Source organism: Argiope bruennichi, chromosome 4 (genome assembly GCF_947563725.1).
Source record: "Argiope bruennichi chromosome 4, qqArgBrue1.1, whole genome shotgun sequence".
In the NCBI taxonomy this organism is placed as follows: domain Eukaryota; kingdom Metazoa; phylum Arthropoda; class Arachnida; order Araneae; family Araneidae; genus Argiope; species Argiope bruennichi.
In genome coordinates this window covers 115,191,148-115,207,170 of record NC_079154.1, presented here as the reverse complement: position 1 = coordinate 115,207,170, position 16,023 = coordinate 115,191,148, and the positions used below count along the sequence as shown (strand labels likewise).

At 30.6% G+C, this 16,023-nt stretch overlaps 1 protein-coding gene across 1 annotated transcript in view; it reads right to left on the bottom strand.

Moving 5' to 3' along the window:
- Nucleotides 1–563: 563 nt before the first annotated feature.
- Nucleotides 564–16,023, bottom strand: part of LOC129965370 (uncharacterized) — a 28,978-nt gene continuing 13,518 nt past the window's right edge. Inside the window, exons 8-14 of the mRNA XM_056079202.1 lie at nucleotides 13,570–13,745; nucleotides 10,687–12,540; nucleotides 9,721–9,862; nucleotides 6,503–6,720; nucleotides 5,424–5,618; nucleotides 3,297–3,568; nucleotides 564–779 (exon numbers count right to left, since the gene is read on the bottom strand). Of these exons, the coding sequence (XP_055935177.1) occupies nucleotides 669–779; nucleotides 3,297–3,568; nucleotides 5,424–5,618; nucleotides 6,503–6,720; nucleotides 9,721–9,862; nucleotides 10,687–12,540; nucleotides 13,570–13,745 (2,968 nt within the window). The 3' untranslated portion in view covers nucleotides 564–668. The remainder of the gene's footprint in view (nucleotides 780–3,296; nucleotides 3,569–5,423; nucleotides 5,619–6,502; nucleotides 6,721–9,720; nucleotides 9,863–10,686; nucleotides 12,541–13,569; nucleotides 13,746–16,023) is intronic.

Below are 16,023 nucleotides of genomic sequence, written 5' to 3'. Positions count from 1 at the left end.
AGTTTTCATTTTGTTTGATTCAAATCAATAAATGGTCATTCGATAAGATATGAAGAAATTTTATGACTGAATTGTTGCTATTAAAAAAAATCTAACTGTCTTATCGCGAGTATTCGTATGGATTCAATCACAGAAATCAAACAGTTTTGCGAGTAGTAGTCTCGCATACTTCTATCTTATAAGAACCAGACAACATATATTTGGCTTATTGCCAGACTAGCAAAAAGCAATTTTTGCGCAGTTCCCCCTCTATTGATGTTAAATCATTATTGAATTTAGTTTACGTATCTTAACGTAAAATACACATTTGAAATAATATTCAGTCATTGCTATCACCATGGCACCTTTTTAAAAAAAAATCCACAGAGAAATAGCTTGATTTTTAAAGCTAAACAATAACAAACATAATGGAAGGTAGTTAAAATAAAAATAGGAAATTTATTAACATGAAAACAACCGTTTTTACACACAACAATCTGCATCCCTGTTATTTCCAAAAATTACTTTTTGCATTTTTTTTTAGTATTTAGGATGATAAATATGTATAGAAAATTACTAAAAAATGTTCAACACAATTATTTTTAATTTACATATATTTTTTACAGGAATGAAATGTGTGAGTATGATCAAAAAGTTAATGGATAAAAACTGCATGCAAGTGACAGATTTCATTCATAGTTGAGAATTCTACGCGTTTTCAATTCCAAGCGGTCTCCCTTTGGATGGAACAAAGAAGCGACTGGCCCGTCCTTGTTTGCTTCGAGATCAACTCCATTCACCTAGAAAGAAATCAAACCGTACACAGTTGTTTCCAAAATGATATATTTAACACATTGACTGTGCATGACTCATCTGATTGACACCTAACTAAATGATAATCTACAGTAAGAGGTAGCAAAGAAGGCGTGTTATGTAATTAGATGACTCAAATCTCAGGGTTAAAAGCATAGCAAAAATTAGAGAATTCTACGTATTTTTTTAAAAATCTTGCACATTTTTTTTTAAGTTCCCTTATATGCAGAGTAATTATAATAGTTTTAAGCTGATAAATAAATTTGATTTATGGAAGCAAAAAGTCTATAGAAATTTAGATTAAAGCATTGAAAGAATTGTTTCGGGAAATAAGGAGCCAAAAAAGCGATTTCCTAGAAAATTTAGCCAATATTTAAAACTTTACGAATATGTTGATCCGCACTGTTGTTCTTATGTTGTTTCTAATGGCACTTGCCATGGACAAGCCCACTGTTACGAAGGCAGCAATTTTAAGCCGGTGGAGGAGCGTCTCTTGTTTTATAGTAAAGCCATCTAGGGTCAAGAGAATGACTTAGCTACACACACGTCACAACCCTTTTTACGGGCCGGACTTCATTCACGCATTTCATTCACTCATCCCCAGATCGTAATTTAGTCCTGAATCAGAGAACGATCACCCCTGATCCAGTACCCCCAGTGGTATTACTCTCGACATGGAGGATTTTGTGACCACGACAGATTTACATGCGTCAGCCACCAAGCACGCGGTTCGGCCGGCGAGGTTCGAACTCGCAGTCTAAGGGACGCGAATCCAACGCTCTATCAACCAGGCTATCCCGGCCTTGATCCGCACTTATAATAATTAGCTAATTCCGACTAATTAGAAAGCAGTAATGGTAGTAACAGAATGAACCACATTTGAAGATATTCTAGAAATTTTCATGAGACGTGCTCCTTGAAACTGCATAGAAGTTATGTCTTTCTTCAAGCATGAAATGTAAGCATTTTTGGAGTATTATTATTCAATAAGTGCTAATTGCCGAAAAAAAAGCACAAGTTTTTTTTTTTTTTTTTTTGCTTGTTATAGCTAAATTGTGCAAGAGGACTTCAAAGCAGACGAACTTTAACAGCATTTCAAGCATGCTCAGAATAGTCAATTTTAAAGAGCATGTGATCGAAAACGCAACGCATGATCGGTAGAAAGGTAGCTGTGACAGTAAAGCAGCAGATTGTAATACATGATTATATCAAGTTCGGGATTTTCAAATTTCTATGTGATGAATAAACGTAAAAACATTCAAAACATTTTTAGACAGCATATTGTCTGTCCACGAATAGTTTATTTTAATTTTCAGTGAATCAATGTTAAATTTTTGTAGCATTCTTTAAGTACATATAATGCTCTAATGGTACTAAACATACTTGCTGCCATTACGCAGAAGTAGTTTTGGGGGCTTCTTTTTAACGAATCAATGAAGAGCCTCCACTCATTCAAGCAATATAGTATATATTATACATCTCCATTAATTCAAGGACATTTCTATATTAAACCAAGCCACTATTTTGAGAAAAACTATTGAATGAATATTATTTATCATTTTCTGATAGGTTTATCTCCTTGATAAACCTATCAGGAGAGTTTTTTTTTTTTTTTTAGTCTAAGCGATTAAGAGCCATTCTAAAGTAAAATCTGTCTGAACATTGATATTTTTTAAAAATTTTCTTTAATATTTTCGTCCCATACTGCCCTAAAAAAACTAGTTTTTGCAAATAATGATTTATGATACTAAATGCTCATCTTTTTTTAAACAGATAATACCATTGATTATAGAAGAAAATCAAGTATTTTAGTTTCTGAAAAAATTACACATGATGGAATCTGACTATTTTTCTTGAAATCAGCATCCAAAAATCAGAGTCAACTAAGGGCTTTTTAACACTTAACACTTTTTTTGACTACAAGTCCGTGGAATGTAAACAAAATTTCAAAAATAGTGCATCAAGAAGTGAGAAAAATCGAATATAATATTTCATCTTTGTAAAAATAAGACAAAAGTAGTGCTAAAAAGTATATAAAAACATTTTCGTTATTTTGGAAAAATGTTAGATTTTAATATAATTAAATTTGCAATAAATATTTCTTTTTAGTCTTTATAGACAAATGAGTTTGCTAATGAAAATAGAGACTTTAGCTTAATTAGTTGGAAATGTTTCAGGAAAAAATTGTATTAAAATGAAACTTTTAGTTGACCGTATGAAAAAAGTTAAACATGGAAATGGATTACAGTATTTTGATATATTTATATTCATTTTAGTAAAATTTTAAAAGAAACTTTCAAAAAATTTAATAAATCATAATAAAACAAAATAATGAGAATATAATGTTAAAATATAAACATGCCAGTTAAACTTATCTAGCATTTTTTCACACTTAATATCTTTTCAACGAATTATTTTCCTTATTTTTGAAAAACACAACTTAATTCGATTAATGGCTCTCTTGCAAAATGACTGCTTGTAAAATAGACATTGAAAATGCATACTTGCAGAATTATATCGTTTTTTCTGATGACTTTGGAGCAGTCCGCAGGTCCGTCAGGTCTTATGGCAGTGACGTAAATAGTTTTCGAGGATTGATCCTGTCCTATCAGAAATCCAAAATCTTTTGCCACGGGGTCTCGGTAAAGGATCAACTCTTGCTCGAGGAACATTTTATTACTATCATGATTCGAGTGAATAGAAGTTTTGCTTAAGTCGTAAGATTTAAAAGGTGAAAGGCCAGCTTGGTTCAAGTTTATATCGTCTCCGAATTTTTCTGGAAAAAAAAAATAAAATTTATTTAGATCCATAAAATTTAAATAATTAAATGTCACTGCCATATTAAGTGAAAGACATAATTCTTAGTGAAATAACATAGAAAGTGAAGGTAAGTAGTTAAAATAGATAAGATGGAATAAGGAGCTTCATTTGGGTCTACAAAACAAAATTCTTAGAATGATGACAAAGGCCCCTTTGTTTATCTGGAATTCGGTTTTTTTATAAAGATTTCAAAGTGAGCTCGATCAAAGAACACGTCAAACATCTCTCAAGGAAATTCTTTAATCAAATTTCCACCTATGAAAAACTTCTAATCAGCAACCAAATTGAGTTAACACATAACAATGACTAATACCCATACTCCACTACCAAATGGTTACTTCAGCCCAAGTTGTCTTTATCTGCGGGGGGGGGAGTCTTCACGTTCCTTTTTATAAACTCTTTAACCAGTATTTAAACTGAATCTTCTCTGAAGACTTCCAAGTAATTCAACATCAAACACTTTCAAGTAAGTTACCAATGTTCCATTTCAAACTTTTCTGAACAGTCAGTCAGAGCATAAGAGCCTTGTTGTCCTGGTACTCTAACATCCATGTGATACGTGTGCTTCGTTTTATTCGTAATGGAAGTTAATATTTGAAATAACAGTAATGATTATTTCTTATTAACAGGAATTTTTTTAAGTGTACATTAAGAAAATATTATAAAAGTTATATTTGTATTTGACAAATACAGTAAATGGAAAGATTTACAATATTTCCTATTCAAAACATAAACATTGCATTTTATTGTTACTATTAAAACATTAATATTTGTGTTACTATTTGTGAAAATCAATGGGCTATAAAAAGCTAAATTTTCAAAAAAAATTCTCATTTATTTCAATATATTAAAAAAAGAGGCGAAGTAATGAATCAACATTTATTTTATTGCAAGAATCGAAATAAGGTCACGTTGGATTTAAACCAAAGAAATAAATTTCACTCCTTTCCGTAACAAACTAAAAAAACGCAATTTTTAAAATGCAAATAATTCGGTAGTAGAAAAAAAAATTCATTGAGGTGTTCTAGGAATTTTGCAAAACTTTTCGTAAAACTATATACCTGTACCTCGTTTCGCGATTATTATTAGACTAAAAATGCGTATTTCATATTCCGCGCAATTTTATATTTTCGCTGTCGCGTTTTTTAAAAACCTTTGCTGAGGTTTATTAGTTAAAATTCGAGTTTTTATGACGTCATATTACGGATAAATGATAAAACACATCGTAATTTTTATTTCATCCACCTTGGAAAGCATGTTTGTCTCGCAGTTTAATACGCAAAACGGGAGTGAGAAAGTTTTTAGCCAGTTACCCTTTTTTTAATATTTTGTGTTCCCAATTTGAACAAATGAATATTTCTAGCACATTCGGACCTATAACATTCATATTTTCGGCTGGACTAAAGTGTCGCACGAATGTTATATTTAAGAAATATTCCATTCAGGTGTATTAATTGCCTTTTAAAAGCTGTGGAGAGGTATATTTTCCCTAAGCGTATTTTCACGTGAATCACGTGGAATGAAAATTTACGCACAATGATAATTCAAATAATCCTTTGATTGCTGTGCCTGTGATTCACATTAATGATGTGCCTTATTTTTATATACTGAGAAGCTGGTAATAGACATTGATAAAAAGAAAATTGCATGGTATGCATAAACAAATGCTTCATGACTTTTCATTTGAATCAATGACAACGCACTCATTTAATAAGCATCTAATTATATAGTGTAGAAAACTGAACAGTAAAATCGTGAATGCCTTGTAAAGGAGCGAGCCAAAATTTTTCAACGAATCAAAATAATCTCACCTTCAAAAATCTGTCTTCTGACTCTTATAGTAACATATTCTGATCTCTCGTAAGTGTTCTTGAAAACATCATAAAACTCTTGTCGAATGTTGTTAGCGGATAGGACTTCGTCCCCAGGAAATAACAAACCACACCGGTGGGCGGGGCTGCCTTTTACTATTCCTTTAACGACAAGGGGCGAACCTTTCTTGAAATCTGTTAATATTAAAATATCCGAGACGTTAATATTAATTCAAAAGTAATTTACAAAGAAAAAAACATACTTCAGTATAATACTTATACTAGAGAGAAAGTCTTTTAGAAGGTTAAATGATGGTTTTCGTTTAATCCAGTTTAATTTGGCAAGAATTTTTTTGCATTGCATATATTTGAATTTTGTTTTTTGTGTTTAAAACAGCATTAAATTCTGTTTAAAATGTTGTGCAAGAGCTTTCATTTTGTGAAACATTACATTTTCTATAAGCATACAAAGTTAGAAAACAAAAATTTTCAAAAGTGTCCACAAATTTGACCACCACTGACATCAGTAAGAAAAATTATCTCGATATTATTTTTTAATTCTACAAATTAATGAAAAGGACTGTGATATTCAATAAAAATTAAGTGGAAGAAAGATCACTACAATTCAGGACCAGACGCACAAAAAACAATCACCTTCAAAATCCAATCATTTTTTTTCTTCAAAATATATTATTTACATCTTACGAGTGCCAGAAATATTTGAACAAATCGAAGTACATTTAATTGGCATTTAATAATTTATATTTGCTGATAGATTTCAATAATTTGTTCTTCGATAGCTAAAAATATTCGCCAAATTTTTGAGAAGGAAACTGAATTAGAATTTTAATGTTTTTCTACTTGCCAGCATATTAAAGTTTAAAAGGAATACACCCAAATAATGTTAAGATAAATATGAATTTTAAAGACCAGACATGAAATAATACAATTAAAACTGATGCATAATTGATAATGACTATGAAGAGCATGCACCTTGCATAAAGAATTTTGAAAAATGTTTGGAGAGTTTTGCAATGAATTGTAAACGATTACTATTCCTGAAGAATGATATAGTTTACCATTGTATATAAGTCCAGTTTTGCTGGTTTTGGTAACACATACATCAAAGGTACCAAATTGTACATCTCTCACGGTGATATCAAATTCAACAGTCAGCGAAACTTCTTCGGCACTGAAAGCCTCCTCTTTCAAATTTTCGAATTCTGTAACAGTCATTGCATTGGTGTTTTGGCCATTAATGGCCAAGACCCTGTCGCCTTTCATAAGGATTCCTATTCTGAAATAAAAGGTTTTAGACATCGAATGATTATAAAAGTCTATACAATTCTTTATTTTTATTAATTACATTGTTTCCGTAAACATAGAAGATTAAGAAAAATATATGAACTTTTTTTCGCTCGATTCAGTAGAATAAGACATCAGCAAGTGCGGAAGATAGTACCAACAAACTCAAATACAGACTATTCGGTTTTCTATTGGTTTGACAGTTTGAAACAAAATACAAATTATTCTCCAAGACAGTCGAGCTTACAGACAGTCTTAAAACACAACTTTCTGAGAAACTGCCTATATAATAGTAGGATCTTATAAAATGTACAGATAGCATTGACAGAAATCATCCATAGAACTCCCTTTTTCACAAGGAGAGTAAGCAGGGAGTACAATTAAGAAAAACTATATAATAATATTGAAAAAAATGTAGTATAAGCTGGAGCTCTCCATAAGATGAAATTTATAATTTTGCAGCTCGACAAATACATTTCATGACTTATTATAAGCTGCAAAATGTCACTTTGAATCAATGTGAGCAATTCAACAAGGTATCTAACTTTCATATATATAGCATGCAAAATTCTGTTTATGAAGTCTAGATTGTATTTAGTAAGTCCCGCAATACTGAGCTCCTGAAAAAAGCGAATTTTATACGCAAACTAAAACTAGTATGTTGAATAGATCTTTACAGTTTATTGTTATGTTTTTAAAAAAATGTTTAGATATGCTTGAAAAATTCAATGAAATGTGTAATAGAACCTGTCAATATAATCAGTTATAGTTTCGTATTATGAAAATACCATTTATGAATTCTGCTTTACTAGAAATATATAGTACTTCATAATCACTCTAATAAACATGAGTCCTTATGCAGTACTTGAAAGTAAATTGATACATTTAGCCAAAGGGGCATTATTATATCTGGGCCAAGCGCTAGTTTAAAATAGAAATAATTATTATTTTTTTTTAGTTTGCATACTTTTGCAATAAACTAAAAAATTCAACGAATATTCATTTTAAAAGGAACTGCTATATTTTCGAAATATGAATTATATTTCAGATTTAAATAAGCAATACTTCATAAATCAATACAAAATAAATCAATTTCCAGAAGGTGATTCGACTTCATGATGGCAATTTAGAGAAATTTTTAAAAAATGTAAAACATTAACTTAAATTTATCAAAATGAGATTAATTTTACTCTCAGTCAACGATTTCTACTTTAACATTGTGAAATAAATAAACGAAATACTTTGTAAGTGTTCATGAAATCAAGAAAATTGCAAACGACTCAAGTTACTCTAAAGGAATCCTTAAATCATCATTTGTGCTTTATTTTCCGATACAATATAAAAAGAGTCTTTATTTGATGCAATTTTCGTAGATTATATTGCGTTAACCTAAAGGAATACTTTTGAAATTCAGTCTTGAATAAGAGTCCTGCAAGAAAATTAAGTTTGGCAATTTTGGGATGGACCTCACAATTTCTAATTCAATTAAATACAAAACTTATGGAATGCAGTATCATGAATTCGCCAACCTCTAGCATTTTTTAAAAATCTTAATTTATATGCAGTGTTAAAGAATTGCAAATTATTTTTCAGGGAATTGAATTGTTAATTATATGAAATAATACATCAATATAATTTTATTTTACGTTATAAAAACAAATACAATTGAATTAAATCTTTGTATAATAGAATTGGCAGAGAAATTGTAGATATTAATCTAGAATATTTCTACATTGCCGTGGCAATAGGATTAAAATCTACTAAAAGGTGAAATTATAAACTCAAATATAGAATAAACAAAGATTCCGACTGCGCCGAAACCTTAGATGGGGATCAATTGAAGGATTTGCTTCCCAGTCCTTTCATTCAAACTTGCAAGATTATTTTGACTGGTTTAAAATAATTATTCGACTTTTGTATTTTATAGCTCTGAACATATTTCAGTACTCCCCAAATTATGAATGTACATTTTATTAAGAATTAGTACTTTATATCAAAGTTCCACAATTCATATTAATACAATTGTAGAGCTTTCCCAATTACCATTAGCAGGTTCTACTTCCAATAACTATTGGTAGTCAGAACATTGACAGTTATATTAGTAACGCTAACACTACAAACCGACACATGGCAGGTTTTTCGTTCAATATATGATCTCGGATCGTCAATTGTAACCGAGCTATAAGTATCATTCAGCATAAAGAAATCCACCAAAAGTGAGATTGCATGAGTTTCTGGAGATTTCAAATGCTCCATCACTTCACCATAATCATGTAACAATATTGTTACGAACCTGTGATGCTGCTTCCCAGCATAGTTGGTTCCATAGGAGGTTCCAGAGCTTGGCGACAAACTTGGCGACCTTGGCGCCAAAATAGATTATACCCGAAACATCGAGAATTTTCCCGATCCGTCCACTAGGAACCGAGTTACGCCTCGAACGTTCCTGATTGGTTGAGAAGCTTCTAGTCCCGCCTCCGAAGACCTATAAAAGGAGCTGCAGCTGCCGGGGTGTAGTGGTGAATTGAAGGATTGTAGTCGGAAGTGAGAGAAGAGTAGTCGGAATCGACGCTAAAGAACTGGCCTTCCAGAAATAAGCGGAGCAGCGACGGAGTGAAGCTAGTGCTGAACTAAGCTGTGCGCTACTGTCTGTGTCTTGTTATATGCTGCTGTGTTGCTGCACGTCTCGGCTGAAAATAATCGTCTTCTGTGCTGTATATAGATGTCTTTGTGCTGTCCTGTGTGTCTTCGTGTAAATAAACGTCGCTGTTTTATTTTCTACTGCCGCCTGGTGATTGAGCGTTCTTCACACCATATAACATCCATTATCCAAACGAACCCCGGAAATTTCGTAACAATATAATTGTATTAATCTTAATTATGAACCTTTGTTTCATATTATTTTATGTTTTAATTATTCAAATAATATAAACGTTATCAAAGAAACCCTATATTTATTGAAATTTAAAATTGGAAGTGGTAGGAATCTTACTTGTGAGCTGCACCTTGCGAACTCACAGCTGTGATCCGAGGTACTTGTGTCGAAGTTGTTGAAGATAAGCTAAGGAGTTCAACACTCAGACCATAGCCTTTGCCTTCGTTTTTCAGAGTAACATCCATAGTATCTTGCTTAGCTAAAATAAAACAGGTTATGACATCACCGGATCAATATAGTTCTTTAATGAGTTATTTTTATTCGCTTTCAAAATTAGTTGAGACATTGAGAACTAGAGTGGATACATACTTTCGAACAACACTTCGAATAGAACTAAATCGAGTTTGATAAGAGGGTTAAATGGAAAGTAGATACTTCAAAATCTGATTGGATGAACAAAATTTAATCTCGAAACACTTATTTTCATTGTTTATAAAACAATGTATAGTTAAATTTATCAAAAATTATGGGTTTAATGACTCTTCCCTCATCCACATCTATGAATGTGATGAAGTGAACTTTAAAAGTCTTATATTTGCATTATTTGTTAATTTTTTTATTAATCGTTTGAGGACTACATGTTCTATACCCAAATTAAAAATTCACTAATAAATGCGTGTAATTGGAAACAACATTCTAAAGCTGAAATCCTGAAATTATAAATTCTTAAAACCTTCTCAAATTCTTAACTTATTAAAAGAATATTAAATACAAAATTTAATGCACTTTTTCGACAGAACATTCCATTTTATCCTTTAGAAAAAAAAATTTGAAAACTAAAAGTTAAATTTTAAGACAAAAAAAACACAAATGATAAATTTAAAAATTCTATTAAAATTTTAATCGAATGTTTTAAGTCACGATAATTGCCTTTCCCCTCTTACAGTTATTGAATAAAAAAGAACCAGGAAACATTTCATTTGTTCTAAAGTTGTTCTATGATATTCTAATTTGAAGCTGCCTCCGAATACGTTCCCTTAAAGGAACTCACTTTAAGAAAATATATTATACATTGTAACTTACTTCTTTCATTTGAAACTTGATCAATCTGTTTTAATGAGCGTGAAGACTTTGCTGACCAATTCGGTATGTCCAAGATGTTTGGATGATCATTATAATCTGACCTCTGGAAGGGTGACCAATACCTATTTGCTTCAGCACTTGCCTCGTCTATTTCTCTTTTATTGTCCATTATTTCAGTCTTTGCATACGAATGTGAATCTTTTTCATCACAAAGTGGGGGTTTTGCAATCGGTGGCTGGCAGCCCAGGAACAAGTACTGCGGGTCACTCAAACGTTTCTGAACCGTGGGTTTTGAATGTTTCAGTGATTCGCTGTCAAAATCAGCAATGACTTCTGCTGACTTACAATTCCGTTGCTGAGCTTTTAACATTCCTTTCCCACTAAATATTTTCTTGCGGATGTTACTACAATACTTTTTACCAATGTTTTTCTGTTCATAATCTGTATTTTCTTTACAGAGCAGTAATTCATTTTCATAAGGAGAATTATTTTTTGTGTTGTATGGAGTTCTGGTTATTGATGGTCGTAAGGTGGAAATCCCACTAATGCCATCTCTGTCATAAAGTGCAGAGCCAAGATTTGGCGTTGCAAATCCCAACGAACTATTATGAATCGTCTTCACTCCACTTTGATACTGTGGCTGATGAGATAGTGAAGCAAAATTTAAAGAATCCTTTACAGCTGTTTTCGGTTCTCTTTGATAGCATTTTTCACAATTGTTTGTTTCAGTTACAGTTACATTGCTAGATTCTGTTTTGCAGTTCAAATTTGAAATAGCTTCAAGGCTAGAAGATTTGGAAATTGTCTCGTTGGCAGATGAACCAACATTACTTGGCAATGGTGATTTAAATTCAGCTTGAAACAAAAAGCTAGAATCAGAACTAGAAGTCTGCATATGTAGTTGACTTAACTTGTTTTCACCAGTTGTATAAGTTGTGTCAGATTCAGCTGCAGCTAGAGAACAAGTTGTTTCTCCGTTCAATGAATGCACCAAACTGGAAGGTTTGGTTCTTAAACAATCCAAAGAACTAAACAGATGAGTTGTTCTTGAGATTTCAGATCCAGTCTGAGATCCAGAACCAGTTCTACAGTTTTCACATGGTTCAAATCTTAAAATATCCTCAATACATTTTTTAATTAAAAAAGAATTAACTTCGTTGTTAACGTTCAACGAAACAATCAACAAAATTTTCTGTATTTTTAGCACAACCACCATACGAGATTGTTTGCATTTTTTACAATCCGAGTTAATCTGATTCATTTTCAATTGAAGTTTTTCAAAATTTTGCTTGGATATTAATTTCTTAGTATATATATTAACTAAGTTTTCCATTAACTCTTGAATTATGTTACTTTGATTCAAATTTTCATCATTTTCTTTGAAATTGTCTGTTGGACGCAGATCATTTTTAGAAAAACGATTTGAAATTATTTGATCATTTTTTGCGAAATGCATGGCCATAGAATGGGCCAAATTCTTGATACGAGTTGATAAAACCTTAAGATATGATAAACTTTCGCATTGAATGATTTCATTTCGATTATTGTTATCTTCAGTCTCCTTTAAATTGACCATTGTGTCATTTATATTATTACTGGTCAAGGAAGAAATACATTTTTCTATAGAAGCAATGCTTTTAATGATTTCTCGAAGCAAAACAATTGCTTTTATTTCAAAGTTGTCATAATCATCTTCAGCTGATAAATAGGAATTATTTTCGAAGTTTCCATTGAATAAACTTTGGGGAGTGTTGCAAGGAGCCAGTAAGTGGTTACTCGAAGGAACCTGTTGATCTCGTTCTGGAGTTAATTCAAGAGGCATTGCGTTGAAAGAGGGTTTGATATTTCTCCTCGCTGAAATAAAAATCATGTATGTATAAATCAAGCACATTACATGTATTTCTTTGAAAAAAATTAATGAATCTTTAAAAATCAAGATGCATAGTATTCAAAAAATGATATGCCTTTTTATGAACTATATTTTTGACAAGACTATACTTCAAAAAGATTTTTAATGGATTCTTTTCAATGTTTTCTGAATTAAAAATTTGTAAATAAACTTATTTTTATGAAAATCTGAATAAAACACTTTTTTTGCAACAAAGAAATAATAGAATATGAATTTAGACAATTAGATAAGTATTTAGATGCTTTTGATCTAAAATCAATATATTTACTTAAATTGAAGAATTTATTCTGATTTAGTAATTGGATTTCTACTGAGAATTGATGCTATTTTTAAAAATTCGCAATGTTTCTTAAAAATATATTTTACCAATATGCCGAATCTAAATTAAAATTAGGTTTCAAGGTTAAGCAATTTAATAACTCTTTTTTGATACATGATGGGACTTTCTGCGTATGTGAAAAAATAATTTTATGCTTCTACAGTTTTTTTCTCCTTTTTAAAACCATAGACCGAGAAGTTGCATATTCACCAAAGTCTTGTAACAGGCAAGATTGTTACAAAAGTAAATAGCTTCAAAAGCTTTAAAAGACTTACAATTTATTTTAGACGATTTATATTATGTAAGTTGTAATAAATGTTTGAGATTTGACAGAATGCAATAAAGTAATTCGAAAATAATTTTTAAGCTTAACCCTCACTGTTAAAATTCTCGTGCAAAAGATATTTTTAAATCATTCTTGGATTAAAACAGTCTTTGCATAAAATGAAAATTTTAAAGCGAAAATAAATTTTAATATTAGTGAAGTTTTAGAATTTTTTTCCCATTCAAACTATAATAAAACCTAAATAATGTCAATGCTTGTAATTTCTTACACTTGTAACAGAATAATTAAAAACATTTATTCTACGCAAAATTAATTTAGCCGGTAAATTCTTTTTAAAGAAATTGCTAAAATACTAAAATGTTACGTTACATAAAAAGGAATTTTGTTTCGGACGAGCCAATCTTTCTACATTTGCGACAAGGACAAGTCTTCCTGGCTCCTTTTTGAAGTTTCGAAGTAAACTATTTGCTTTTGAAGTAGACAGATGTGAGACATCGATATCGTTGATCGCCAAAATATCATCACCAACGCAAAAAGCTCCACACCTGTGTGGAAAAAAATACGATTCATGAGCAATAAACATTTCGTAATTAGCATTTATCATTAATAAGATAATCCATTAAGGTTCTGCTGTTTCATTAATAGTTTTTCAAAAGTGCTTGCGATGAGATCGATTTTACGGCGATTCATTTTATTATTACTAGCTACTTATGGCGACCAGTGTGTTCGGCCTGATCGACTTTTTAGACAAATGATTTATGAAATCTATTTTTTTTTAATTTCACTTTGTTATCAGATAAAACTAAAAAAAGCATGAATTCAATTGAATTAGATTACTGCAAATTAACCCTTCGCACACGGATGGTGCCAATTCCTCACCATTCAAGACGGTGCATCATTTTGACTATTTTTCAATTTTGATTATTGAAAATACCTACAAAGTGGTAAAAATATGTAAACTTACTATTTGGGAAAATCTAAATTATATATTATATATAAAGTTATTCGAATCCTGTCGGCTAAATAATTTATAACATTATTTGTTTGGTAAAAGCAGAGTGCAGGTTTGAAGACATAGACGAGACGTTGTATTTAATTCTCTTTAATATCCATCTCGGGAAAGCAACTTACTTACAAGCAGACGCAGCGTGGCACAAAAGCAGAATGAAGAAAGAAGCGAAAAGGGACGAAACAAATGATCACTAGTCTTATATAACATAGGATTTCCGGTCACGTGTCGATGGAATGATCTTTGACAAGGGCAAAAGTATCACTCTAATTTGATACGTAGTACTGATGGCGCATTAATTCTATAAAGGAATTAATTAAACCGAAAGTGGAATTGGATCATGAAATAAGAGAATATTTTAGAATGAAGTGATTATTGGCTAAATTAAGATAAAATCTTGGAAATTAATTATATTGAAATTAAAATATTACATATTATATATATATATATATATATATATATATATATATATATATTTCGGAGCGTTAAAAAGTTCTTGCAGTAGATAAATAATCATTCATCAAATTACTTTTCGGAGTGAAAAAGGTTAAAAAATGTATTACGAAATTTTAAAAAAAAAGGAAGTAAAAATCCTACAGAGTTAAATGATTGTTAAAAACAGACGATTGAATGCTTTCATAGATGATTTTGAATTTTTAAAAACAGAGTAAAAAATACATATTGTAGAAAATTAAATTTAAAATATTAAAAGTAAGGGAAAGTTCTACGGAAATCAAACTGATATTGTTAAAAAGAATTTTTTTTTGTCTTAAAAAAATGCGAAGATTATTTTGTTAGATAATTGTTTTGGAACACCAATGTTCTGGACATCAATTTTCTTAGGCAAGTTGTAACTATGTGTGCTTATCTGGCAAAAGTATTTTTTTTTTTTTGCTCGATTGAACTTTCGTTTTGTCGCCTATTTCTTTTATATCTTCTTTATCCATAACTGTATGCAATTTTTGGCAATATGGCGATCAAATCTCCAGAAAATCTCTAATACTTTGCAGCTCCATTAATTAGCTGAACGAAGAATTGAATTCTATACAGCCATAAAAATGATTGAAGTAGTCTGAAATTCATAGAATGATTTGTTCACATTTAACTTGCCATTCGATACTAAGCAGTAAATGCAATTTCTGCACCACATACGTTAGTGTTTATATTATATATATATAAAGAAAGAGATGTTAGCAATGCGTGTAAACTGGATTTGATCTGTGAATTACGATATACATGATAGAAAAATCCCTGCACACGTCCCACGAGCGAATTGGTAAGTCTAGATTTACAGAAACTGGATGCAATTACTTTTTGTATAGTTAATGCACTAAGAAAAGTGTTTTCGAAATTTTACACTTCTAAGAATTTATTTAAATGTTGAATTTCTCTAATATCGGTACATAATATAGCACAAATATCGTTACATCACTTCGCATACATTCTAAAATTCAGAATATATATATATTTTTATATCAATTTTATTTCTGTACTTTTTCCCTCCAATTTCGATCAATTTTAATATTCTTTCGGCACATATTATAAAACTTTTCATTGTTTCAATTTCTTAGAAGTGTAATTCCGTTCACACATTGATATCTTATGACGATTTTAAGTATATTTTTATTCGCACGTTATTGCTGCTATACAATTAAAAGTAAATTTTTCAAACAAAATTTAAAAACAGATGCATTAAGCTTATCCTCTTAAATGCGCATATAGATCATACTAGCATGGATTTATTTTATCAAATTTATAAATTGAAATTAAATTAAGAGATGTTTAATTAAATACGAAATTCCCATACATTTCAC